A 27,492-nucleotide genomic window follows, 5' to 3' on the forward strand; every position below is an offset into this window, starting at 1 on the left:
GCACTGTGCATAGGTGTCTAAAGTGGCGTGCACATGGGTCTAAAATGGCGTGCACGTGGGCCTAAAGCGGCGTGCATGTGGGCCTAAAGCACAGTGCACGTGTTTCTAAAGCACCCTGCACATGGGTCTAAAGTGCTGTGCACGTGGGTCTTATGTGCCGCCCATGTGGGAAGAGGATGGAAGAGAAGAGAAGAAAAGGGATGGAAACTGATCTAACCAAATTTCAGTCCAGACGTGTTTGTATCAGATAGCGATGGGACCAAATGGGGGCAGTTGGGGCTGGGCGAGGGCGTGGGTCTAAAGCACCGTGCACACGCACCTGTGTGCACACCACACAAAGTGGCAAAACGGTGTACGCATGGGTCTTACTCGGTGAAGCGGCGTGAATGTGGGTCTAAAGTGGCGTGCATGTGGGTGTCAAGTGGTGTGCATGTGGATGTAAATTGGTGTGCATGTGGATGTAAATTGGTGTGCATGTGGATGTAAATTGGTGTGCATGTGGATGTAAATTGGCATGCATGTGGGTTTAAAGAGGCGTGCATATGAGTCTTAAGTGGCGTGCATGTGGGTCTAAAGTGGCATGCACGTGGGTCTAAAGTTGTGTGCACGTGGGTCTAATGTGGCATGCACGTGGGAAGAGGAGGGAAGAGAAGGGATGGAAGCTGATCTAACCAAATTTGAAAACAGACATGTAATTTCGTATCAGATGGCGATGGGACCAAATGGGACCAAATGGGGGCAGATGGGGCCTGGCGAGGGTGAAGCCCTATCCTGTGGGCTGTGCACGTGGTTCTAAAGTGGTGTGCACGTGGGTCTAAAGTGGTGTGCACGTGGGTCTAAAGTGGTGTGCACGTGGGTCTAAAGCGCTATGCATGTTGGTCTAAAGCGGCAAAGCTCTTGCATGTGGGTCTAAAGTGGCGTGCACGTGGGTGTAAAGCGGTGTGCACGTGGGTGTAAAGCGGCGTGTACGTGGGTCCACAGAGGCGTGCACATGGGTTTAAAGTGGCGTGCACGTGGGTGTAAAGCACCGCGCACACCCACCTGGGTGCACACCGCACAAAGTGGCAAAACGGTGTACACTTAATTGCCGAAGTGGCATGCATGTGGGTCTAAAGTGGCGTGCACGTGGATGTAAAGTGGCGTGCACGTGGGTCTTAAGTGCCGTGCATGTGGGTGTATATTGGTGTGACCCACATGCACGCCAAGTATGATGTATGGCGTGTGGTGTGTATGGTATGACCCACATGCATGGTGTGACCCACATGCATGGTGTGACCCACATGCATGCCAATTTACACCCACAAGAGTGTAAACTGGCATGCATGTGGGTCTAAAGTGGCGTGCACGTGGGTGTTAAGTGGCGTGCACGTGCATGGTGTGCACGGCCCACTCCCACTCCACCACAGATGGAGATGGAGAGCGACGGCGGCTCGGGCTTCGCTGTGCAGTGTGGAGGGTCTACCTCTCAGCCAGTGTTGACTGAGAGTGATAAGAGGATGAGACTCCCCATCCCCAAACATCGCTTTGGCACAGAGAGAGGGAGAGATAGAGACAGAGAGGGGGGGGGGGGGAGAGAGATGGAGAGATAGAGACGGGGGAGGGAGAAAGGGGGAGAGAGGGAACAGGGGAGGGAGGGAGAAAGAGAGAGAAAGAGAAAAAGGGGGAGAAAATCTAATTATCTTCCTCCCATGGCAGCCTTAAAGGTTAATCGCTGTCCGTCTGGCTAATTCTTTCTGGGTACACTGCAGTAATTACACCACCTCTCTCTCTCTCTCTCTCTCTCTCTCCCCCTCCCTCCCTCCATCCCCTGCTACCTCCCCTCTTTTCCAGCTTCCAGACTTCATACTTATCTTATTACTCTCATCCATCCAGCTCTCTCTCCCTCTCCCTCTCTCTGTACCTCTCTCTCCCTCTCTGTCTCTCTCTCTGTCTCTCTCTCTTTCTCTCTCTCTCTCTGAACCTCTCTCTCCCTCTGTCTCCCTCTCTCTCTCCCCCTCTCTATCCCTCTCTCTCCTTCTCTCTCTCTCTCTCTCACTCTCTCTCCCTCTTTCTCCCTCTCTCTCTCCCCCTCTCTATCTGTCTCTCTGTCCCTCTCTCTCTCTCTCTCTATCTCTCTATCTCTCTCTCTCTCTCTTATCCACACATATTCACACGTTACCCTCTATCTGACCCCCTCACTTGGACCTGTCCTCGTTGTTGCAGCCTCCGTGTGACCCCCCCGTTCCCTCACCCTGGAGAGAGAGTGAGTGTGAAAGAGAGGATTCTCTCTTTTTATCACCTCCTCTTCTCCTCCTCTCACCCTCCACGCGCCCCTCTCATTCCCGTTTGCCCTCCTCCCTTCTTACGTGCCCCCTCAAGTCTCTCTCTCCCTCTCTCTCTCTACTCATCCGACTTTCTCGCTTCCCTCCCTCTCTCTCTCTCTCTCTCTCTCCCTCCCTCCCTCCCTCCCTCCATCATCTCACACCTCTCTCTCCATCGCTCTCTCTTTCTGTTCATCCGCCTCTTCACGCTAAATCCGTATTTTATTTGATTCCATTTTCCCCAGCGGTGAGCGGGCTCCGGGCCCCCTGAAACCCTTCAACTTTTACCCGTTTTCATAGGCCCCCGTCCCTCCCCCGCCAAAAGCCTCCCCGCGAGCAACAGCTTAGGGGAGTGAAAAAGTACACCCCCCCCCCCCCCCCCCCCCCCGATACTTCTCTCTCGCCCCCTCAGCCAAACCCCAGTCCCATGCAATCCCCAGAATGCTGCGCATTCTGCCTCCCTCCACCCTCGACTGTCTCTCTCTCTCTCTCTCTCTCTCTCTCTCTCCCACTCCTTTTCTCGCTCACTCTCCTTCTGCCTGGCTTTATCAATCTCCCCTTCTTCCCCCTTCGCAGCATTTCGTCTCGTTCCCTCGCTCCCCGAGGCCCCGGCAGGCTCCACTAACAGGCTGCTTCCTGCTGAGCTTGAGGCCTGTCGCTGCCAAGCCTGGTGGGCTGTCGCCTCCCATAACATCACTGCTGACGGGGGGAGGGAGGGGATAGAGCGGAGGAGATGAGGGGAGGAGAAGAAGAGTGAAGGTGAGGGAGGGAAGGACGGGAGAGGGGAAGACAAGAGGGGAGCGGAGGAGATGAGGAGGTGAGGGGGAACGGAGGATAGGGGAGGAGGAGAGAGAGGAGGGGAGGGGAGCGGAGGGGAGGAAGAGAAGGGATGCTGAGAATGGCCCTTGGCGAACTGTCATTGCTCAGCAAAACTTTGATTTCATATTCCCTCTCTCTCTCTCTCTCTCTCTCACTCTCTCTTTCTCTCCCTCCCTCCCTCCCTCCCTCCCTCCCTCCCTCACCCCTGGGGGCCGCTACGGTCTCCTCCGATGGAGGCTCCTTCATTAGCACCCAGCACCTTCTGAGCATTTTGACAAAAGACCCCGTCGGGTTTGATCCGCGGGGCCCTGTGGCGACGCCCCGTCGTGGGATGTGACGCGGGCAAGATGCGAGAAAAGCCTGATGGCTGCCAAGGACTGGCGGAGAACGGGTAGATGAAACATCACATTTTGTAGAAAGGGTGAGACACGCCTCCCACACACACACACACACACACACACACACACACACACACACACACACACACACACACACACACACACACACACACACACACAGCCATCATGTAGAAAAAGGAGATGGATGAGATTTGACGGTGATAAAGTGGCTGCGCGGAGGAAATGATAAACTCATGTTTGGATTTTTAATTTGCTCAAAATTGTGTTCAAGGTCAAAGCGGGCAAGGAATGAGGGCGGTTTCGCATCTGAAGCCCCGGATCTCGATTCGAGGGGTTTCCACGAGGGGTTTGGGAAACATCCAAAGCGTTGTCTCAACGCATCAGGATTTTTTGATTTCCGTTCCCGCGATGCGTGACAGGCTCCTGCCGCCCTCCATCCCGCGCGTCCCTCAATGATTCCAAAATGGAGTCTCCTCGGGGGGGTTGTAGGCTGGTGTGTGTTGCAACATCGGCCTATTTACCCCGAGGCGGCATGTCGTAGCTCCTCTCCAGCGCGTGACGTCGAGCGGAAAACTGTGTCGGGGTGCAGATCTTTCGGGATAAAACTCGGAGTAGCAGAAAAATACAAACGTTGCCTTTTCCAAAATAAGTGGGGTGAGAATGCATATGTTGTGCATATTTTTACAATAACTGCAGCCATGACCAAACTGTTGGTCATGGCTGAATGTTGGACAAAAGCAGCAGCTCGCAATGCCACGGTGAAACGCAGGTCATATTATTCAAGGAAAACATGCTTGACTGGATGCAACACCTCCGAGGTCATTGCAAGTATTTCTGGCTAATTCACCCTGGTTCATGTGATGTGATGAAGAAACAGCCTCTCCAATCAAAAGACGACGCTCCTCCTCCTCCTCCTCTAATTCAACGGACCGGGTCCTTCCCCATCCACGCGTTCAGCCTTAAAACTCATCTTTTCAGCAAGTACCTCACGTCAGCCTCCACCCACTGAACCGTGGCTCTTCAGCTGCAGCCGGCCTAATTGCTCTGGAAAGACCCATCTTTTATCTTTCTTCTTTTCTGTTGTAATTTCCTTCCCCTTGCACTGATCCTCGGCGGCTCACAGAAATATTGCCGCAGTCACTCACACAACAGCCCAAAAGAACGGAGTGCGAATGTACATTCGCCTTGGGGCAAAAGCGTCGGAACGTGGTCTTTGTGGAACGTCAATACCCATACGCTACCGGACGTCTTAGGAATAAAGATGCCGATTTCTAGGACGGCGGTGGGCACACCCATGTACGGTACGTGGTTTGACGGTATCCAGCTGTGTCCCGTCCCGTCCGTCAGGGCAGATGCTTTTCCGAAATGATCCTATATTGGATTAACCACATTGATCTCTTTCCCAGGAGACTCCGGGCCTAATGTCTCCTGTTCTTATTGGAGGCTTTGCCGCCGATTACCCTGATGAACAGCCGGTTCAACCGGCTGCTGGAAAACCTACTTACTGTAAGTCCCTTTGGATAAAAGCGCCACGTTATGTAATGCAATGTAAAGTGATGTTCGACGGGGGTGATTCTGTTGAACAGCGGAAACGGCGGAGGTGCCCACCTTGCGTGAGTAGCTGAAGGGTCCGAACCTCCTCGCGAACCCGGAGCTGCAGGACCTGCTGCAGGATGTGCTGCCTCTGGGCTTCCTGCATGATGCCCATGCGCTCCAGCTTCCTGTCCGTCAACCTCATCAGAGCCCGCCCTGGACGGAGAGGAGGGACAGGTAGGGGGAAAAGAGACAGAGTTAGAGAAAGAAAGATAGGGAATTCCACCCCCACGCGACGTAGCCACGCATCCTCAAAGGTCCACGGGTCCATTTCATCGGCGCGTCTGGGTTCAAACATTCTGGATCATTCTTCTTCAATCTCATTATGATGCTTACCCATTGGACTTTATCGCTGGTCCATCAATTCTAATTAATATCTCGCACTGATATTTCTGACGCTTGAAGGCAGCACGGTAGCATTTCCGGCAGACGTTGAATGCAGGGGTGCTGCCTTTGAAAAGAATTCCTCGCTACTTGGAAAAACAAATACTGTTGCGCACCGCCGGCGCGGGCTCCAAAACATGTCACTTATCTTCACGCAAGTTGTAGCATCAGCTTGAAGTGACTTTTCCCTTTTTTTTTTTAATCTCTCTCAGCTTTTTCAGCACCGCCTTTCCAATGTTTACTGCAATCTTTGTTAATTTTGACAGACTTGAATCCACCTGTTCACGCGCTCCCGCTGACTCTCCCTCGCCCTGGTTTTTGGATGATGGGCTGCTCGGGGGCGGCCCACGGAGCGGCCGGCCCACCGGGATGCGCCCCGATGGCCGCTCCGACTGTGAACACCTCTAAGCAGCGCGTTTCCGGGAATCAATCCGTGCCTTCTAAGTAGAAAGGAAAACCCCTTGGCTTCCTTCCTTATTTACAATTTGTGCACAAATCCTTAATTTAATCTCCAGACGAATTCTCATGGGTGGGGTTTAATGCCACCGATATAAGGCGATTTGTGTACGGTCTAATTAATAAGGCTTTTTAAGAGGCTATTAACACATTGGGGAGCGGCGAGGAGCGATAATCTCTGGTATTTTCCATGCGTTGGATCGGACCTTTTGTAGCTCCCCTTGCACCTCGGCCCCAATGAGTGTTGATCTTCCTCCGTTTAATCCCGCCTTCTACACCCCCCCCCCGCCCGATCCCAGCTACGTCTGCTCTCTCTTGACTCTTTGAAGTTTCGGTCAAAGCAGAACATAGTCAAACAAAAAAAACAAAAAAAACAACTGCCGTCATTACGGAGGCGCGTTCAATTTAAAGTTTGATTTTCTAGCTTTGGATTAATGCCATCGAAAACATTCCAGCAGAGGGGACCTCGTGCCCATTTTGACTTGTTTTGTAGACTCAAAGTGCATCTTTTTAGGACTGGGGCAGGCACTAACCAGTTCCCCACCACCGCAAAATAGGGAGCGGTTGAGGAAGCTAAGTAGCGCTAAGTGTTAGTAGTAGAGTTGACTCTTAGGCCAATTTTCTCCTGTCTTAACAAAAGCAGCACTTTACTTTGCGTGGAGGCCAGATGGGGGTATAATGCCAAATGCGGTTAAGACACTCCAACACAAAATGGCTTTGAAAGTACCCATTACAAAAACACTAGGGAGTTAACTATAGCCACCAAGGCTCAGAAGTGAGAAAGAATATTAAATGGGACGATTGAAAGAGAGGGATTAGTGAGATGGGAAGAGAAAATGGGCCGGAGAAAGAGAGGGGAAAATGGGAAAGTGAAAGTCGGGGAGAGAGGCAACGACCAGAGAGTGAGCGAGCGAGCGAGAGAGAGAGAGAGAGAGAGAGGGAGAGAGAGAGAGAGAGAGAGAAAGTGTCACTGAGAAAACCAATGTGCACATAAAGCACGCTGTTATGGGTCTATAAATATTGACCAACCATCACTTCACACCTCATCATTTTCCCAAAGATAGATCGGCATGGCAACGGAGGTTCACCTCCTGCACGCTCCAGTGATATCCATCGCGACGTCGCACACTTAAGAAATAAACAGCCTCCTAATCAGCGGATAAAGAAAGATACGCACTCGCTTGTCGAGCCGTCGACGATTTCATAAAGAGAGCGCTTATGGCGGCGAAGCCGTTCCAGCTCCGGCTCTTCAAGGCGGCACTTAGCGTCTCCAAAAGCGAGGGCCACCTTTGATTTGTTAACGGCGTTCGGGTCAAGGTTTCCGGCGCGAGATGAAGAGCGCTTTGAAGATAATCGGATATCGATCAACCCGAGAAGAGCCGCGGCGCGATGGAGAAGGGTCGGCGCATCGGTGTGGGCGAGGCGGAGCGTGCCCCGGAGGGAGGCCGGAATGAGACGCCGAATACTTAATACGCCGACCGTCGGGGGCGGAGCCGGGGAGGTAGAGCGGGCGGATGACAGGAGGTGGTGCAAAGAAAATGTGGCCGCAGGCAAAGGAGGCGTGCGCTACGGTGACTCGGAGATGATGTTTCGGATTAAGGCGCGGACGAGGTATTCGAGCGGGTTGTGACGTGCGGTTGCACCAGTGACTCAGTCGTCTCTGGGTAAATGTCTGACCTCTCAGTCCAGAAGCAACGCAAACAGGATATCATATCAAACAACCGTCTGCGGATCGCAATACGCTCGGGGCTACTGACGTAGGAGGGTCGCATGAGGGCAACGCTGACCCTGAGCAACGCTACAAAAGCAGCTCCCGTCCTGACGCGCTCGGGGACGACTATTCGACTAGTTTCACTGCATTCGGCCGGTCGAGGAAAGCAGACGGTGACCGAAAACACGACACGACCGATGACTTCACCGTTGACCAAGACACATCGTCTCAAATCCGCAACTCCCTCCCGTGAACACACACGAGCACAGACACACACACACACACACACACACACACACACACACACACACACACACACACACACACACACACACAGACACACACACACACACACAGACACACACACACACACACACACACAGACACAGACACAGACACACACACACACACACACACTCACACACACACACACACGCACGCACGTAGGTGAGCGTGAAGCGGCCAGACAGGGTTTTCGTTTGGGACTTGTTACTGACCTTGTGCGCAGTCATTTCATCTCCTATTTTTGGCCTCCACTACGAGGGGAATAAAAAGGCGTTTCCACTCAAGCGCCTCCATCCGCGCCAAAACAAGACCTAAACCCCCTCCAGCCTCTTTGTTTGCGCGATATTAATTGGATTGAAGCTCTGCTCTTATATCGGATGGCGTTTCTCTTTTTCCCCCCCTTCTCAGTTTCAAGGATAGCGTTTCCTCAAGTGCTGATCTGCCCATTCTCACTCTCAAACGCCGCGGATTCAGCCACAGTTCTGACGCGGCACATTCAACCAACTGCCTTGATGAATGCACGCACGCACGCGCACACTCACACACTCAGACAAACACACAGATAAACACACAAAACGGAGATGGGGGACCAGCCAATGATGGTGACGATTAGATCCCATTTAGATGTCCACATAATGGAGAATTTGGGAGAAGAATAAAAGTTTTATCCCAGTTTTTTTGCGAATGGGCACCAAAATAATCACTTCTGTGATTTAAGTGGAAGTACAAATCGAACCTCCAAGGCAATTTAGGCTTCGGGCCTCGGACTTATTCCCGCACGTTTTGACGGTTGCAAAAAGAGAGGAAAAAGTGAAGGAACCTCGAGGAAAATCTGAAATGTAAAACTTAAAAAACGACATCTGCTGACCCTTCAACATTCTCTACGTCTTTTAAACGAACAATTTTACTTTTCTCCCCTGGAGTTCTCTGTATTTTATTTCCTCCCGTCAGTCACCTGAAGCTATCTTGATGCTATGCGTCCCACTGTCGCCATGGTAACCAGGCGTATTATTTTCCATCCTACGTGTGGGAAATGTCACGGGCGGAGTTAACGGCGGAGAGATGTGTCTGTACAATAAATGTGGGCAAAAAAGCTTTTCCTTGGTTCCCCCTGCGTCCGCTTTGAGCGCCGTTCAGCGGGGCTGAGATCGTAGCAAGAAGCAAGGAAGGTGAGACGCTTAGCAGAGCTGTCTAAGAGCGGGACGGATGAACGCCACGCCCTCGCCGTCGTAAGTTTACCGGAGAAGGATAAGGAAATACACCGTCTTGCTGCCTTTGGTTACCGCTTTTTTAAAGTGAGTTGATGAAAATCTGTCACGCTCTGTCGCTAAACGTATGGCAACGTTCATGGATTATTACAACAATTGGCCGTCTTTGTGATATGGCCAAAAATATTTTTAAATGTTAATATAAAAAAATATATTTTAAAATAGAATAATTTAAAATAAAATATTTCATACCATTTGATAACGATATCCATGACGATATATATAAAACACCATTTCCGTTTAATGTTTTTTTTCGAAATAGAGAAGGCAGTTGTATGCCATGATGCATTTTAAAAACACATTAATTGGTGGAAGGAAATGGTCCCAAATAAACACTAGTCCTGAAATAAAAATCTGCATTGTAAAAAATAATGTTCCAACAAAGCTTAGCAGGATTTAACATTTTAAATAAAATAAATATCAAAAGAAAAGTAGAGGGAAAAAAAATCAGAAGATAAAATGTTAAACTTTATTTTTATGTAATGAACACAGCACTCGTAATGTAAGTAAGAAGTAATGAATACAGCTGCTTTAATTAACATATCACTTAAATAAGTGAACAACGCTTCAGCCCAGAAAGTTTTATGAATAGCCCTGATCCAAGCTCCGCAGGGCCGTCCCTGCGCCCTGATTGCTCCCTCTCTGATGGTACCGACTGTGCCCACGGCGCGCCTGGGGCGCCTGTGATCGGTGCGCCAAAATAGTGTTTTTATTTTAGATGCACGTTATTTTATTGTACTTCGTTTCCTTATGGAACAAAACAAGCACCATGTTAATGGCGGCACTTTCTCTGCCTGCCCCGCCCCCCCCCCCGTCGTCGGTTTACCCAGAGCGGCAAAATGGGTGGAGCCTGGTTGGGATAAGCCCCTGCAACGCCCCTAGCAAGAGTTGAAAGGTCAGCTTCAGATCGTTCGAATTGATTCGCTTTTTGTTGCCATTTGCCTAATGCTTCTATAAATGAAGAAATCTGCGAAATACAAACCTTTAGTTCTGCCCAGGGGACCTAAGAGCCAAACCAAAGTACCTTTTTTAGAAGCATTTTTAACATGTTTGCCGATCGCGTTTTAGATCAAGGTTTCAGTGAAGGAAAGTTCACATCTCCAATTGTAAAAAAGTTGGATTTTGATACACATCTAATTTTCTCCTCTTTATTTGCCTCTCATGGGAATTCAAGAGCCCCGACCACCGCCTTCCCGTGCCAAGCCGTGACACATATTGTCTTGTAACACCGTGTACTACCTGCTTATTGGCCAGCGTATTGATGACACCATGAGGAAAAAAATGTCATGGGACAGTGTGTGGCCAGCTACTAAATGTACCACAGAGTAACATGAGGCGTTCCTGTGAGTTACCAGGGGTGTATGCACCGTCCATCGTGTTTTAACATGCAGCGATACAAACAGTTTTCTCTTTCATAGACACACACGCACGCACACAAACGCTGGTCGGCAGAATTTGGAGTCTGTTTGCAGCAACATCCAAAGCAAAACCATTGGATTAGAGCAAAACATGTACAGAAGGTAACCCATGGATAAAAGCAGACCGACTGTTCTTCTTTACTTATTCGGTGTTTACTTTGGCTCGCCGCGAGATCCGCCAGCACAAAGTAAATGGTGACGGGATGTCTCCGTCGCAGATCGAGTCCCGATCTCCGCCCGATCTCCGCCCGATCTCCTCCCGGGCGGGGCCGCTGCAATCAGATGCTAATGCTATTCTCGTCCGCAGGCACAGGGGCTGGTCATTATCTTTAGGACAAGGATGAGGTTTATCCCAAGTAATGAAGCTGGGCCTTCGCCTGAGAAGGTGGCTGGGTGCCATGTTGGGGCGGAGGGAGGGAAAGATAGCGGGATGAAACAAGAGAGAACATTCTCTCTCTCTCTCTCTCTCTCTCTCTCTCTCTCAGGCGTGGAGAGACTGGGGTAATAGGTTTCCTCCGTCTACCTCAGCGGAAGCAGCCCCATGATGATTTGAACAGCGCTGATCCAGCTGGGTTGACTGATCATTATTCAGCACCTCTGTCGCTAAGCCGCCGCTAACAACCTGCCGACAGGGCGCTGGGACCGCCACGCTTGCGGGACATCGCTGTATGAATCACAGAGATCGCCATGGGGACGTCGCTATGGAGATAAACTGGCGATCCAGAGCGCCGCAAACCACCTCCGATTTTCCCGGCTATTATGGAAAATACATGTGGTTATGATTCCAGTTAACCCACTGCCACAGGTGGGGGAGATAATGGTGGAGTCTTTGAAAAGGATATGGAGCCTTTGGTTGGTATGGACTTCTTCTTTTTCTTTGGGCTGCTCCCGTTAGGAGTCGCCACAGCGGATCATCTGCCTCCAATACCTTCTGTTCTGCGTGTCTTCCTTCCTTACACCAACCGCCTGCATGTCCTCCCTCACCACCTCCATAAACCTTCTCTTTGGCCTCCTCTCCTCTTGGCTGGCAGCTCCATCCTCAGCCTCCTTCTCCCAATGTAACTCTCATCTCTCCTACACACGTGTCCAAACCATCTCAGTCTGGCCTCTCTCACTTTTCCACCAAACTGTCCAACCTGAGCTGTCCCTCTAATGTACTCATTCTTAATCCTGTCCGTCCTTGTCACCCCCAATGAAAATCTCAACATCCTCAACTCTGCCGCCTCCAGTTCAGCCACCTGCCTTTTTGTCAGTGCCACCGCCTCTAAACCGTACAACATGGCTGCTCTCACTACCGTCCTGTAGACCTTCCCCTTCACTCTTGCTGGAACCCTTGGTATGGACTACAACGGCTTAAAGAGAAGGAAATTACATCATAGCAGTAAATACCCTCAGTGGTGTAAAAAATACAATTCCAGACTGAAGTCAATGGAAATGCAAAGGAAACCGACCTGCCTACCTACATATTGCACCAACCTACCTACTTCCCAGGTTTACCCACCTACCTCCCTACTGTACCTACCGGCCTACCTACCTATATACTGTTCCTACCTACCTACATAACTCCCTACTGTACCTACCTACCAATTGTACCTACCTGCCTACCTCCCTACCTATACTGTACCTACCTACCTGCCTACTCTGCCAACCTACCTACCTACCTATTGTACCTACCTACCGGCCTACATATCTAACTACCTACTGTACCTACCTACCTACCTATTGTACCTACCTACCTGCCTACTCTACCAACCTACCTACCTACCTATTGTACCTACCTACCTGCCTACTGTACCAACCTACCTACCTACCTACCTACCTACCTACCTACCTCCCTACTGTATCTAACTTCCTACTTACCCACCTATTGTACCTACCTACCTCCCTACTGTTCCTACCTACCTACCCATTGTACCTACCGACTGTACCAACACACCTACCTCACTACCTATATACTGTTCCTACCTACATACCTCCCTACTGTACCTACCTACTTACCTACCTACCAATTGTACCTACCTGCCTACCTCCCTACCTATACTGTTCCTAACATGGACTGTTCACACAGACACTCTGGTGAGAAAGGCGAGGCAGCGTCTCTACCACCTCAGGCAGCTGAGGAAATTCCGGGTCTCGGTGAGGATCCTCAAGTCCTTCTACTCTGGAGCAGTGGAGAGCATCCTGACAGGCAACATCACTGCCTGGTTTGGGAACTGTACTGCCCAGGACAGGCGGGCCCTGCAGAGGGTGGTGCGTTCAGCTGAACGTACCACTGGAACTACCCTCCCCCCCTTGCAGGAGTTATACACCAGGAGGTGTAGTAGCAGAGCCCGTAGGATCATGAAGGATCCTCATCACCCCAACAACGGACTGTTTCAGCTGCTGCGGTCAGGCAAGCACCTCCGCAGTCACGCAGCGAGAACAGAGAGACTGAGACGGAGTTTCTTCCCTCAAGCCATCAGAACTGTCAACGCTGACCTCACCAGGGGTCCTAACTGAGCCATGCACTAGGCTCCACTACCTACTGTACTGTATGTAGCATACTGTACCGCATACTGTATCACTGTTCAGGGTTGTTCGTGATGCCGTATTGCTGCGCCGTACTGCTGTATACTGTGCTGTATTATCCCAAACACTACCTCACTCTATTCACATTCACATGCCACTTTAATTCACATGCCACTTTAAATGCACATATCTGTATATACATAGGCATATTCCTTCAACCTATTCCATTTTATTTCAATTTATTTTTTATTGTATTTTATTCTATATATTTTTTATCTTATTCTATAAGTATTCCACTTACTGTATTACGTTTTAGGAGTCAGTTAGTCGGTCTATTAGAAAGGAATTTTCTACTCTTTATTTTATTTTATTTTTGTACTTTTTCCTAGGACTTATTGTGTGCTATCACCGGGTGCGTTGCATTACATTTCACTGCATATATGTATGGAAGTATGTGTATGTATGTGACAAATAAAAATCTTGAATCTTGAATCTACCTACCTGCCTACATATCTACCTACCTACTGTACCTACCTACCTACATATCTATATATTGTACCTACCTACCTACCTCCCTACTGTACCTACCTACCTATAAACTGTTCCTACCTACCTACCTACCTACCTACCTATATACTGTTCATACCTACCTACCTACCTATAAACTGTTCCTACCTACCTACCTACCTACCTATCTACCCACTTACCTACCTATTGTACCTACCTACCCCCCTACTGTACCTACCTACCTACCTATATACTGTTCCTACCTACCTACCTATAAACTGTTCCTACCTACCTACCTACCTACCTACCTACCTACCTACCTACCTACCTACCTATTGTACCTACCTACCCCCCTACTGTACCTACCTACCTACCTACCTATATACTGTTCCTACCTACCTACATACCTACCTACCTACCTACCTACCTACCTATAAACTGTTCCTTCCTACCTACCTACCTATTGTACCTACCTACCCCCCTCCCGACTGTACCAACCTACCTACCTACTGTAGGTAGGTCTGAAGGTAAGTCCGTAATAAAAAGGAACATGGCTTTCCGAGGGTTTTTTTTGTTCCGATTGGACACCTCAACCCTGGGATAGTTATATATTTTTGTTCTTTGTATTTAAAACAGGTCTTGATCAATAAGTAAATCCGACAGCAGCTCTAGGTCCATGGTATAATGTAGACTCATTTAAACACATTTAAATTGATTACTCTTTCAAACATTTATATGTAGTTTTATCTTGTGTTTCTATTGAAAAGGCTTGTGTGGCTGCGCACAGTTGAAAAAATCAAATAAAATAGACCACTCTTGCAAAAATAGAGAAATGCTGCGATGCCCCTCATGGACCCTGCATGGCTGACGAGGCCAATGGAGCTCCAACAGTGGATTCAATAGGAAGCAGCACTTACAACACGCTGCGCCCGTGCGCTGTGCCAACGCGTCCACTGGACTTCTAATGGGATACCGTAATACTACTGTTCACGTCTGCGTATTGAACCATAGGGGTCATACCAAACAGTTCGATAGTCATCAAGCTGCTCTTAAGAAAGAGCAATCTGGACGCCTCACTAATGAACAATTATAGGCCTACAGTATATCAAACCTCCCCTTTTTATGTAAAATCATTGAAAAAGCTGTTTTTCAACAGCTGAGCCATTTGTTGGCAATACACAACTGTTTTGATGTATTCCAGTCAGGATTCCGACCACACCACAGCACTGAGACCACTCTTGTTAAGGTCTTCAATGACATCCATCTAAACACAGACAGTGGCAGGATCTCAGTCTTCATATTACTGGATCTGAGTGCTGCATTTGACACGGTTGACCCCAGCACATTATTAGACAAACTGGAAAACCGGGTGGGACTTTCTGGCACAGTACTTAACTGGTCTGACTCCTCCTTAAAGGACAGGGACTACTTTGTGTCTATAGGTAATTACACATCTGAGCGGACAAAAATGACATGCAGAGTTCCCCAAGGCTCCATTATGGGGCCTCTTCTGTTAACATCTACATGCTCCCACTGGCTCAGATCATGGAAAACAACAAATTATGTTACCATGATAACGCAGAGGCACACAAATTAAAGTAACCATATCACCAGGGGACTATGGTCCAATACAATCATTGAGCAAGTGCACAGAACAAATCAGCGATTGGATGTGGCTAAAAGTCATCGCTCAGCTTCAATCAGTTAAAAAGCACAAACCAAGCCAGAAATCCTGGTATAGTCATGGACTCTGACCTAAATTTCAACAGCCACATTAATACAATTACAAAGTCAGCCTACAATCACCTGAAGAACATAAAAACGCATTCATCTTTCATAGACTCGACTACCGTAACGGTGTCTTTACAGGTCTCCCTAAAAGATCCATCAGACAGCTGCAGTTGTTCCAGAACGCTGCTGTTCGAGTCCTCACTAAGACCATGAAAGTAGATCATATCACTCCAGTTGTCAGATTTTTACACTAGCTTCCTGTCCGTCAAATAATTGATTTCATAATACTACTGTTTTACTGTTTATAAGGCACAGAATGGTTTAGGGCCAAATTACATTTCTGATCTTCTGCTACGTTATGAACCATCCAGACCTCCCAGGTTGTCTGGGACAGGTCTGCTCTCTGTCCCCAGAGTCAAAACTAAACACGGAGAAGCAGCGTTCGGTTTTTATGCACCACATACTGTATCTGGAACAAACTCCCAGAAGTCTGTAGGTCTGCTACAACTCTCACCTCTTTTAAATCAAGGCTGTAGATCTTTTTCGTTTGACTTGATTTTACGCATTCTATGCATTCTATTTCTTAACTTTATAATAGTTCTTCTTTTTACAACGTGTTTCTTTTGCACTTTGTCTTGATGCTTCTGATGTTTTATTTAAAGCTCTTTGAATTGCCTTGCCATTGTGATCTGAAACAATGATAGAACAGCGGTCCCCGGGGCTAGGATATTGCCTTGACGAGGAAAGACGCTATTCTGGCAATGGGCAAAATAGTTGTCAACAAAGAAAATGTCTCCTAACAAAGAAAAGATAACTCTTATGTATTCTATTTTTTTACTTTTCTGCATTCTATGTCCTTTTATAATTTGTTCGTTGCACCACGTCTTCATGCTTCTTATGTTTTACGTAAAGCACTTTTAATTGCCTTGTTGTTAAAATACGCAATACAAATAAACTTGCATTGCCTTGCATTGCCTACCTACCTACTGTACCTACCGACCTACTTACCTACCTACTGCACCTACCGACCTACTTACCTACCAACTGTACCTACCTACCTACTCTCCCTACCTACCGACCCACTTACCTACATACCTACCTACCTACCTACTGTACCTACCGTTCCTACCTACCTACTGTACCTACCTACCTACCTACCTACTTACCTACCTACCTACTGTACCTACCGACCTACTTACCTACCTACCTACATACTGTACCTACCTACCTGCCTACCGACCTACCTACTGTACCTACTTACCTACCTTTCCCCTTCCTAAGCCCTGTTTGACCTCGAAGGAGGTTCTGAGGGAGGTCTGTCCAACTCATTTTAGATCCCAGGCCCAATGGGACTAAATACCTGAAATCATATGAGCCTCATTACTTTTTTAAGCATTGGTTGGATGTCTAGGTGTGTGTATGGCCATGTGCAGGGCCACCACAACTCTAACCCTAACACTAACTCTATCCTTTTCAGTCAAAGTTTTCACATAACGATACCTACCTACCTACCCCAGAGACATTTTTTCTGCCATTGCAAAAAGTCATTTTCAAGCCCTGCATAAGGAAAACTGGCAGAGTTCTCCTGCAGTACCAGGCTTCTGACATAATGTCACTGATTACATATTAGGCAACACTTTGGGGGCACCGTTGTCGAGCAGTCCATCTGTCTCTGTTATTTAACCGCCTTCCAGAAAGCTCATCAACACCTATCTGCTAAAATTCCCTTCCTATTAAGAGCAAGGCGCAATGGTGGCAGACTGGGGATGTTTACCAGCTGCCGAAGCGATATCATAAAGCCGTGTCGGCCCCCATCTAACCTAACTGGGGCCAGGCTCCTGCTTCCTCCTTCTTTCCATGACAGAGGTCCACGACACCCCTGGGATCCATCGCTTCTTCTCTTAAGTGCAGGTGTTTCACCTTTCATCTTTCTTTTCCGCGTCTCATCAAATATACATTTTCTATCCTGGGTGGCCAGGATAGAGCTTTACCGTTTGCTGTGAGTTTTCCAGATGGAACGAAGATGATGGAAGCGACCGAGCCCAGATCTTTGAAATGACTGGAAAGGTAAAGGAACGCTGTAACGCTGCTGGATCCAGGTCTCCTTTTCCATATATCGCAGGCAAATAATTATTCACCCGTGTCGCTTACGACACTATCCATCAACTGATATTAGTGAACCGTGGGTTTACCATTTGTTCTTTGATGGAAAAGGGAGCGACCAGAGTAGATGAATGGAAGAAGAAATGTCGGGCAGCACCGGTCACAATGTTTTTTATTAGGACTCACTTCCCTTTACTTCCCACTTCAGATACCTGGGCAAGATGGCCGTCAGTCTGGCCGGCTGGCTACCCAGATTTTTACAGCTGCGTCTAATTCTCATCTTTGCGCTCCTTCAGGGCGTCGACTCAACAGCCACGTTCCAGTTCAATGCCCTCCTCCTTGACAGGGAATATAATTCAATTGTTCACCCACCCCACTCTCTCTCTCTCTCTCTCTCTCTCTCTCTCACCTTTCTCACTCCATCCCTCTCATTTTCCCCCCACTTTTCTTCCCCCATCACATATTTTTCCCATCGATTGGCTATGTCACCGCACCTTCTGCGCTAATTGCACCTACAGTATGGAATGTGTAAATGTGTACCTAGCTCATGTAGTGAGAACACGCCCCCCTCCCTCTCGTCGAGCAGAAGCTTCGTCCTTGTAATTACACCGGATTAGAGACTAATATCTAATTACGCCTTAATATGCCTTAATGCATTTTTAATGGCAGCTCGGTGCTAAAGTCAAGCTTTGGGCTGCCTCTGTTGGGAACAGGCATGGAGGATGGAGGATGGCGGAACGGCGGCTTGGCTTCTTGGCAGGCGAGAGGATGGAAAGCATTTATTTCTCTGGAGGAGGTTGGAGGAGGCAGGGTGGCAGCCATTCAGACCCATACGTTCATATTACATTCATATACATACATACATACACTGTAGATACATTCACATATTTTCCCCATGGTCTATTTTGTAATCGCGGGGAATGACAATATATATATCTTAAAGGTCGACTTTTTAGGTTTATTAAACACATACATTACAAATTCTTCTTGTTTATTTTTTATTACCTGTTTGTTATGTTTTTGGTTTATTTTTATGTTTTATCGTTAGGGTTTATTGTATATATTGCCATATTTTTATTGTTGTTAATTTTTAGGTTTTTATACAGTATATATTCATTTTTTCTATCTTTTAGTCAGTCAATTTGGAGGTTTGTTGTACATTGTCAATTTTAATTTTCTAGGTTATTTGATTGTTTTGGAACATTTTTGGTTTATATTTATAGTTTATGGATAAGGTTTATTGTATGTTGTATGTTGTATATTATATACATAATTGTATTGTCAATTTCCTTCCGGGGATGGAAACTATCCATTGTGAGGGAAAAATTATTACGATCAACTATTTTGAATGAGGACAAAGGCCTCTACCTCCAAAAGGGGGTTTGAAAACATTTGTCTGTCTTCCCAGGAACCCCCCAGAGTTCATGTAAAGAGAAATGTTTTGCTCCTACAATGTTAATCCTAATATGAAAGAATCAGATCACACGTGGCCTGTTTACCTTCTATAGAGATGGGGGACACCTAGCAGTGCATTGTCATGCAACCCCCATGCTGCCAGGTCATGGTTGCAAGTACCTGTTATTTACATTCTAGGAAGGGGGGGCACCCAGGAAGACAGTTAGAGGGGAGGCAGACTCGTCGGAGACCTCTGACCCAAACCACACCCTGTTTCTACTGTATAAAGCCTCCTGTCTTTCTCTGTGATAGCAGATTGATCCCAGCGCTGCTTTGGAGCAGTACTGAATCTTTCTCTTTATTCTGCAGAATAAATAATCTTGGATATTCTCAGTTTTGTCTTCTTGTAGCGGGCAGATTAACCTCACCGATCATTGCGGAAGAATTTCCTTACCACCATCCATCCATCCATCCATCCATCCATCCATCCATCCATCCATCCATCCATCCATCCATCTATCTAAATAAGAAATCTGGTGCTATGGTAGCCAAATAAAGCCAAAAGGAACAAAGGTTTGACTAGAGATTAAATATACAGAAATACAGTAAAAGCTTCCTGGAAAATCCAGCTCCTGCATAGACCCAGTACATACGCCAGCGTCATTTTTGGGGGGGATTTTTCCGAATTTTCCCAAAGTCGCAGCCAGCGCATAACAAGCACATTGAATAAACAGATGCTCTCAGATCTGACTTCTAAATGTATTCATGCTCGCTGTTTGTTTGTGTACAGCTGATTATTCTTCCACAACAATATTCCGTTCATCATTTGCTTCGCTTGTTTATTCCAACGGAGCGAAGGAGCATAATGAAGAAGAATCCAGATCTGTGCGATATTTCAGAGATTGATTGGGATGCAAATTGCTCCACGAGTCCGATTGGTGCGTCTGGTTCTGATTTAATTGGATTCTTGTTAATTAAGGCTCGGTGTGACGGCAAACTGGATTACGATCATTTTTGGGCATGTCATTATCTCCTAATTGGAATCAGAAGAAGAATTAGGGATTTGTTCTGGTGAGGTTCAGATGATTAGCGTTAAAAAAAGCTAAAGATAATAAATGGAGAATAATAAATAAATAAATAAATACATACATAAATAAATAAATAAATAGAACGTGAAGTAAAATAACATTAAAAATACAAATAAAAATGATCAAATAGCCAAATGATAATAAAAAAAAATTCTTTAGACTGTAAAGCTCCATTGCATATATGTATGAAAGTATGTATATGTATGTGACAAATAAACCTCTTTAATCTTAATCTCGAATCTTAAAAACAAAAAACTAAAAAGATTTGCACAACCACAGGAATGTGAATTTGTCAATGTATAAGTTCTTTATTTACTATGATATTCGGGTTCATAGGCTTATGGCCAACGTTGTGTTTACCGTTTAAGGTTTATTATATTTAATACCAGGTTACAATGCACCTGACATTTCATTACAACATCATTTATATCTTAAATTCATCCTTCTACTTCACTGTTAATTTGTTTATATGGGATCATATGAACTTTAATTTTTTAGGTAATTTTTCTTTATTTTTGATTTTCTTTTCTGCTCTTTTTAGGTTAAATCTGTCGTTTATTATTTGGTTTAGAGTATAGGGCCAGTATTTGGAGTATTTGTGTAGTAGTATAGTAGAGTAGTAGAGTATTTGTGGAGTAGAGTATAGTGTAGTAGTATATAGTAGTATAGTGTATAGTGTATAGTGTATATAGTAGTATAGTGTAGTAGAGTATTTGTGGAGTGTTTGGAGTATTTGAGTATTTTAGAGTATTTGGTTTAGAGTATTGTGCTGTGCACAATAAGATATCTCTCTACATATCTCTCTACATTAACCAGTTAGATATCTAACTGGTTAATGTATACATAAAGAAATGAACATATACAGTATTGCCATTTCAAAATATATATTTTAAATGTATTGCTTAATTTTTATTTCACTACTGCTTTGATGTGAGATGTTCAGACAATTGCAATTTCTTTCTATCCATCCATCTATCCATCTATCTGTGCATGCATGGCTTTATTTAACGCGTCACCAATTTCTACAGTGCTGGACCAAAAAAGGGCAAAATAACGCAGGTCATTCATTAGGAGCATTCAGGTTTTTCTTTTCTCCTCCACTCGCTCAAAGGCTAATAACAGACCACATCATTTATTTACCGACCACAACAGAATGTATTAGGCACCGTCGCTGACAGTGAAATGTTTCATTAAAAAGTCAGATCAATTTTTCCTTTCTTACATACTTACATACGGCCCTCGAGAGCAATTACAACGGGGTGAACGAGCGGACGACACAAGTAATAATTCACAAGAAGATGCTTTCTCTTTTATACATTGTGGGGATGTGATGAAACGAGGTGCGCATGGAGGCGGCTGCTGCAGGGACAGTCCTTTATTAATCTGAAACAAGCTTGAGCGTTTAAACGGAGGAAAGATAAATGAGCGCCGCCAAACGCTGATGTCCTTGGATTTTCTTTGTTCGGAGGTCACTCCCTGTGCCTGGAAACTAATTCCCACATTCCTAAAGACACAAATTAACCTAGCATCTAATTCCCAGGAAATATCTGCAAAATGGGTCTGCAGCACGCATGAAATAAGGCAGGAAATAATGAAATGCAGGGCCTGATGCTAACTTGTTCGTGGTTGCCGAGTTGCCAAGTGTGAATCAACCGACAAAATAGTTACCCAAATTTTAATCATTCTATAATTTTGCTTTGATGAGATTTGAAAATGGTTGGGCAACCAAATTTGGGAAACCAGGTCTGTTATCAAATTGTGGTTGCTGCAACTAGGCAACACAATCTTCATGCTTCTGGATATTCAGTATAAATGTAAAATCTTGCGAAACGGTTGCAAATTTATTAGAAAATGTATAATTAAAAATGTATTCAAAAATATTATTTCACAATTGAGTGATCAGGATCCTTTATAATTATTATCTATTTTTCACTATTGTCACTTGTTTCACCATTTGAAAAGCGGTTGACAATAGGCCTGGTTGCCCAAATATGATTGGCCCAACTGGGCAATTATTATCACCGGGCCCTGATACGTAACTAAATCTTCATGCTTCTGGAGAAGTAAATGTAAAACCTTGGCAACCATGCATCATCTGTTGGTCGCCGAGACCGATAAAATGGTTGCCGGATTTAAATTATTTTACAATTGAGTGCCAATGATCCTATATAATTATAATGTTGATTTGAAAAGTGGGCAACCGGACCGCACAAGATGGTGGACACTCACCCAAATCTAGTTGCCTGGGGCAGCTGGGCAAGCCGTTATTGCCGGCCCTAATTTATAACTAAATGGAGATATAAATGAATAACCTGAATGTAAAGAAGCATGCGGTCACATTCCTTCAAATAAATAAATGACGCAGGGTGGGTGCAAAGTGCATCATGGGTAAAATTAGTGTCGTGTAGTGACACATCGCAGAGTCTGGCGAGGTCGCTCGGTCGTCGGTGGCGGCAGATAAACACATTAGCGCCGTCGGTCGTGCTCCGCGAGTCAGAGTGCACAGCAATTTGGCAATTAAACCGTCGAAACCTGGCGCGGCGTGGCCGGGGCGTCATTAGCGCCGGGGGTGACCTTGAGACGCCTCGTTAGGGGAGATGATAGACGTGACTACAGTTGTCGATGGCAACAGCAGGGAAAGGAGGCGGAGGAGGAGGAGGAGGAGGAGGGGGAGGATTTTGGGACGGGAGCCGGGACGTTATGAATGAACGAGAGGCGGTGGAATATGCTGGAGCGAGGGATTCACTATGGGAGCAGTGTGGATTCCACCCCCAAAAACGTTTACTCTGATGCCTCATTTTTATATTTGTCTATTTGTGTTGATCGTTTTTCATCATTTAGCGTTTCTTCCCGATCTGCCGCTCTTCAGGCAGATGGTCCGACTCGACTCTCGCAGAGAAAAGACGACTTTTTTCACAAAGTGTGTGTGCTTTCACGAGACTCATAAATCATTTTTTCTCAGGCAAAGTGAAAAACCGTACATCTGCGATTTAAGATTCAAGCAAAATTTGCCTCTGTGTAGTGGATCCACTAATCGGAGGCTTGGAGCAAAACGGGGCGAAACTGTCATTTTGAGAATTTTTCTCAATTGAATATTTTCTCTAACGTTATGTTTTATGTTTTCAATCGTTATTTAAAAAAGTAGAAATAAAAGATCGGCGACGTTTTCACCAGTTACATGTGGAGCTCATCATACAGTAGAGGTCAAATTGTATACTGTACAGTATATTACTGTCATTTTGCATTGTATTGTATTGTATGTATTGTGAGTCAGCTCTCTACATATTATGGTATGGATACACACCAATATTACATTTTTATTTTTTTATTTATTATGATATTTCTTTTATAGTTTTCATTTATTATGATATTATTTTGATGATTATTTATTATGATACTTTCTCTTTCAGCACTGTTATTCCGTGAGAAATGGGAGCGGAAAAACAAATCCAACCAATCCAAAGCCAAGTTCCCTTCAGCCAATCAGAACAAGAGTTTGTTCTGAACCCATCAGCCGGCGACATACTTAGTGCGTTAATCTCATGTGCTTGAGGACCCCGTGGAACCTCTCGGACGGCCCCCCGGCGGTTCCCCGGACCCCACGTTGATCCCCCCCCAGGCTCCACCCACCTGTGATGTCGTGCTGTTTGAAGGAGTCGCTGTAGATCTGGTGCTGGTTGGGACAGTGCTTCTTCAGCCACTTACAGACGTCCTGCTGGGTCCACAGCGCGACCGGCTTGGACAGCTTCACGTACCCAGGCTGGACAGGAAACAAGGGAAAAACTTTATCGATCACGTGTCAATTTTCACAATTTCCGACTGACTCACAGGTTTAACCACCGCGCCGTCTGTGAGTCTCTGTACTTCCAGGTAGAGTCCTGCACACCTCCGTAGGACTTTAACAGTTGCCCAGCTGCCCCGGCCAACAAGATGGCTGTCATTGTCAACCATCTTGTTTGATCTGATTGTCCCCGTTGTCAACCAATTTTCATATGTAAAAAGAAAGAAAAAAAGCATTGTATAACACCGTATGTAATAATCAGTTGCCCAGTTGCCCTAGGCAACCAGGTTTCCGCCATTGTCAACCATGCTGTGCAGTCTAGTTTCCTCGTACAACTTTTCATACAGTATGTTAAAAAATTAAATAACCCTCGTATACCTAAAAATGTAATCATGTTTACCTAATAAATAATAACAACAATAGCCCAGCACGACAGAGTCTGACATTAAAGGGACCTATTATGCAAAACTCACTTTTTCAGTGCTTGTGTACATACGTTTGGGTCTCTGATGGGCCAACACACAAACTGTGAAATAACAGTTTTTTGTGAGCTGCCTCACACCACAGTAGAATAAGAACCACCTGAGTAACTCAAACAAATCTTTTTAAAGGAAAGAGGAATTTATACAAACTGTCCGTAAAAAAAACTGCAGACGATGGAAATGTATAAAAAAAAAAAAGGGAAAAAAAAGTATGCGGTTGATATACAGTAGGCGGCGCCACACGATCCACTGTATGTTTCTCCAAACAAAACCCATAAAAATACTGAGCTTTTTTTGTAGATGTATTATTTATTTATCTTATTTTATTTTATCTTCAGAAATGTACATGAAACAAAGAAAGCCCGTGCCCAAGAGTCCCTGTGTGTACCCGTGCGGTGTCTGTGTAATGTGTGTGACGATTCAGCAACTGGATTGCTTGTTTCTCGCCTCAAAGTTGTTCATAAACGATTTAGAAAAGATTTTGGTGGACTGATAGGGTGGAATCAGTGAAAGTTAAAGTAATAATAATCATCTTTACTTCATAAGCTTTTTAACATAATTTAACATAGTCAAAACTGTAAAAAAAAATAAAAGTTTGACATCAGAGCATGTTAAATATTACCAAAAATTTATACTTTTCTGTTAATCCACTCTTGATATTGAAATTATCACTCAATTCGAAATTGATTACAATTTGGCAACCATTTTGTAAAAGTATTTTGTAAGATTCAAGATTCAAGATTCAAGATTTTTATTTGTCACATACATATACATACTTCCATACATATATGCAGTGAAATGTAATGCAACGCACCCGGTGATAGCACACAATATGTCCTAGGAAAAAATAAAAAAATAAAATAAAATAAAAAGTAGAAAATTCCTTTCTAATAGACCGACTAACTGACTCCTAAAACGTAATACAGTAAGTGGAATACTTATAGAATAAGATAAAAAATATATAGAATAAAATACAATAAAAAATAAATTGAAATAAAATGGAATAGGTTGAAGGAATATGGCTATGTATATACAGATATGTGCATTTAAAGTGGCATGTGAATTAAAGTGGCATGTGAATGTGAATAGTGTGAGGTAGTGTTTGGGATAATACAGCACAGTATACAACAGTACGGCGCAGCAATACGGCATCACGAACAACCCTGAACAGTGATACTGTATGCGGTACAGTATGCTACATACAGTACAGTAGGTAGTGGAGCCTAGTGCATGGCTCAGTTAGGACCCCTGGTGAGGTCAGCGTTGACAGTTCTAATGGCGTGCGGGAAAAAACTCCGTCTCAGTATTTTAAAGTATTTTTTTTTTGTATCACCCGGACCCAACCCATACCCTACGTTCAAATCAAATAGCACATCCCGACCCAGTTCACCTGTATTAATAAACCGACCCTGGATACATACAAGTGAAACCCTAACCCCAGGAACGGAACCGACCACAAATCTAGAAAGAAGAAGAAAGAGTCTTTATTCGTCATGCAACACACCACACTACAACACATGCACACACACAAACACGCATGCACATGCTTTGATGGTGGCCGGTGAAATGGATTCTCTGCTTTTGACCCATCCTGGCTTGTCCTTCCTCCGGGGGCACAGCCAGGAGCAGTGGGCAGCGTACGTGGACGCGCCCGGGGACCAGGTGATAAGTGTCCATCGCTGGTCAGACGATGATGGGTGCATGTTTTTGGTGGGGGTCCTTACTGATGGTAGGTGGAGGAAACCCCATGTGAGCACGGGGAGAACATGCAAACTCCACACAGAAAGGCTCCTATTTGGGAGATAACCCGGCCGGAGCACGGTGCCAACAGCGCCCCAGGCGGGAATCGAACCCAGGACCTTCTTGCTGTGAGGCAGCAGTGCAATGCACTACGGTTGCCTGCGGCTACATAACCCGTGGCTGTACCACCGCTGGTATCTGGTTATATGATTATTATTATTATCATTACCATCATCGTTATTATTATTATTATTACTATTATTACTCTACACGTCCTGCTTCATGAATATAGAAGTGTTGTGAGTTGGCTAATGAGTAATTAGCTAACTGGAACGTGGTAATTGGCGTTTGATGCTGGTAGCCCTGACTCCGGCTCTCAGTGTGGACTTCCACTCTTTCTAATTTCTTAATGGCCTCTGTGCTTCAAACCGCTGCTATGGAACACTAAGAGCTTCCCACTAAGAGGGAATGGAGCGCTCCCGTCTCGCTGTGTTTGCTGTTTGTTTCGTTCTTTTTCAAAGGAGATCAGACGTTTAATGAACTAATAATCGAACGCCGGAGGCCGATGACGCCACAGTGACGCGCTCCACTGCACTCGGCGTGGAGCAATGTTGCTGGATGGAGGCAATGGAAAAAAGAAAAGAGTCCCTTTATTGCGTAGAATGTTATATTTTACTCTGTTGAAAATCAAAGTACAACATTGATGTTTCTACTTCAGTAGTATAAAAGTAACTTGCTCTCAGACTTACCTAAAGTTAGAGTTTTAAAGTAAAAATACTCGTCATATCTATCATATTGTCAGTCTATAATATGGCATAAAGTGTCTCAAGTAGCTTTTTTTCTCATGCAATAGAAAGAGTGTGATAAGAGTTGAATAATATACAAATATCAACCCTCATAAAAAAATACAACAAACTAAAGTAACACAACCAAAGTAACACAATAAAGTAGAGTAATGCAACTATCGTAGCGCCACTAAAGTAAAGCAACTAAAGTAAAGCAACTAAAGTAAAGCAACTAAAGTAATGAGTCTAAAGTAATGAGTCTAAAGTAACAAAGCTAAAGTAACGCAATAAAGTAGTGCAACAAAATGATGTGACTTAAGCAAATCGACTAAAAGTAAAGCGACAAACCAAAGTAACGTGAATAAAGTAATGTGATATAGTTAAGTAATGTAACTCATGTAGTGTGACTACAGTTAAGGCACTAAAGTAATGCCATAAATTAAAGTAATGCAATTAAAGAAGTGTGACTACAGTAAAGGCACTAAATGTGATTAAAGTAACGTGACTAAAGTAACACAATAAAGTAAAATATTGCAACTAAAGTAGTGCCACTTCAGTAAAGACACTGAAGTAATGCAGCAAGAGCAAAGCAACTAAAGTACTCGCAACTAAAGTAATGTGACTAAAGTAATAGGACTAAAATTATGCGACTGAACTAAAGTATTGCAGCTAAAGTCGTCTTCTTCTTCTTCTTCTTACGGTGCTTCCTACGGCGCACCTAAAATTAAGTAATGCAGCTGAAGTAGCGTGACTAAAGTAAAGCAACTACAGCAAAGAAA

The 27,492-nt window shown here is 45.3% G+C and overlaps 1 protein-coding gene across 1 annotated transcript in view; it reads right to left on the minus strand.

Moving 5' to 3' along the window:
• The window catches only part of samd12 (sterile alpha motif domain containing 12), a gene marked incomplete at both ends in the record, with an annotated part of 127,689 nt that overhangs the window by 62,061 nt on the left and 38,136 nt on the right, over nucleotides 1–27,492 (minus strand). Inside the window, 2 exons of the mRNA XM_080008435.1 lie at nucleotides 5,087–5,227; nucleotides 23,556–23,685. Coding sequence (XP_079864561.1) covers nucleotides 5,087–5,227; nucleotides 23,556–23,685 — 271 coding nt within the window. The remainder of the gene's footprint in view (nucleotides 1–5,086; nucleotides 5,228–23,555; nucleotides 23,686–27,492) is intronic.

Source organism: Zeus faber (genome assembly GCF_960531495.2).
Source record: "Zeus faber genome assembly, chromosome: 1".
Taxonomy (NCBI): domain Eukaryota; kingdom Metazoa; phylum Chordata; class Actinopteri; order Zeiformes; family Zeidae; genus Zeus; species Zeus faber.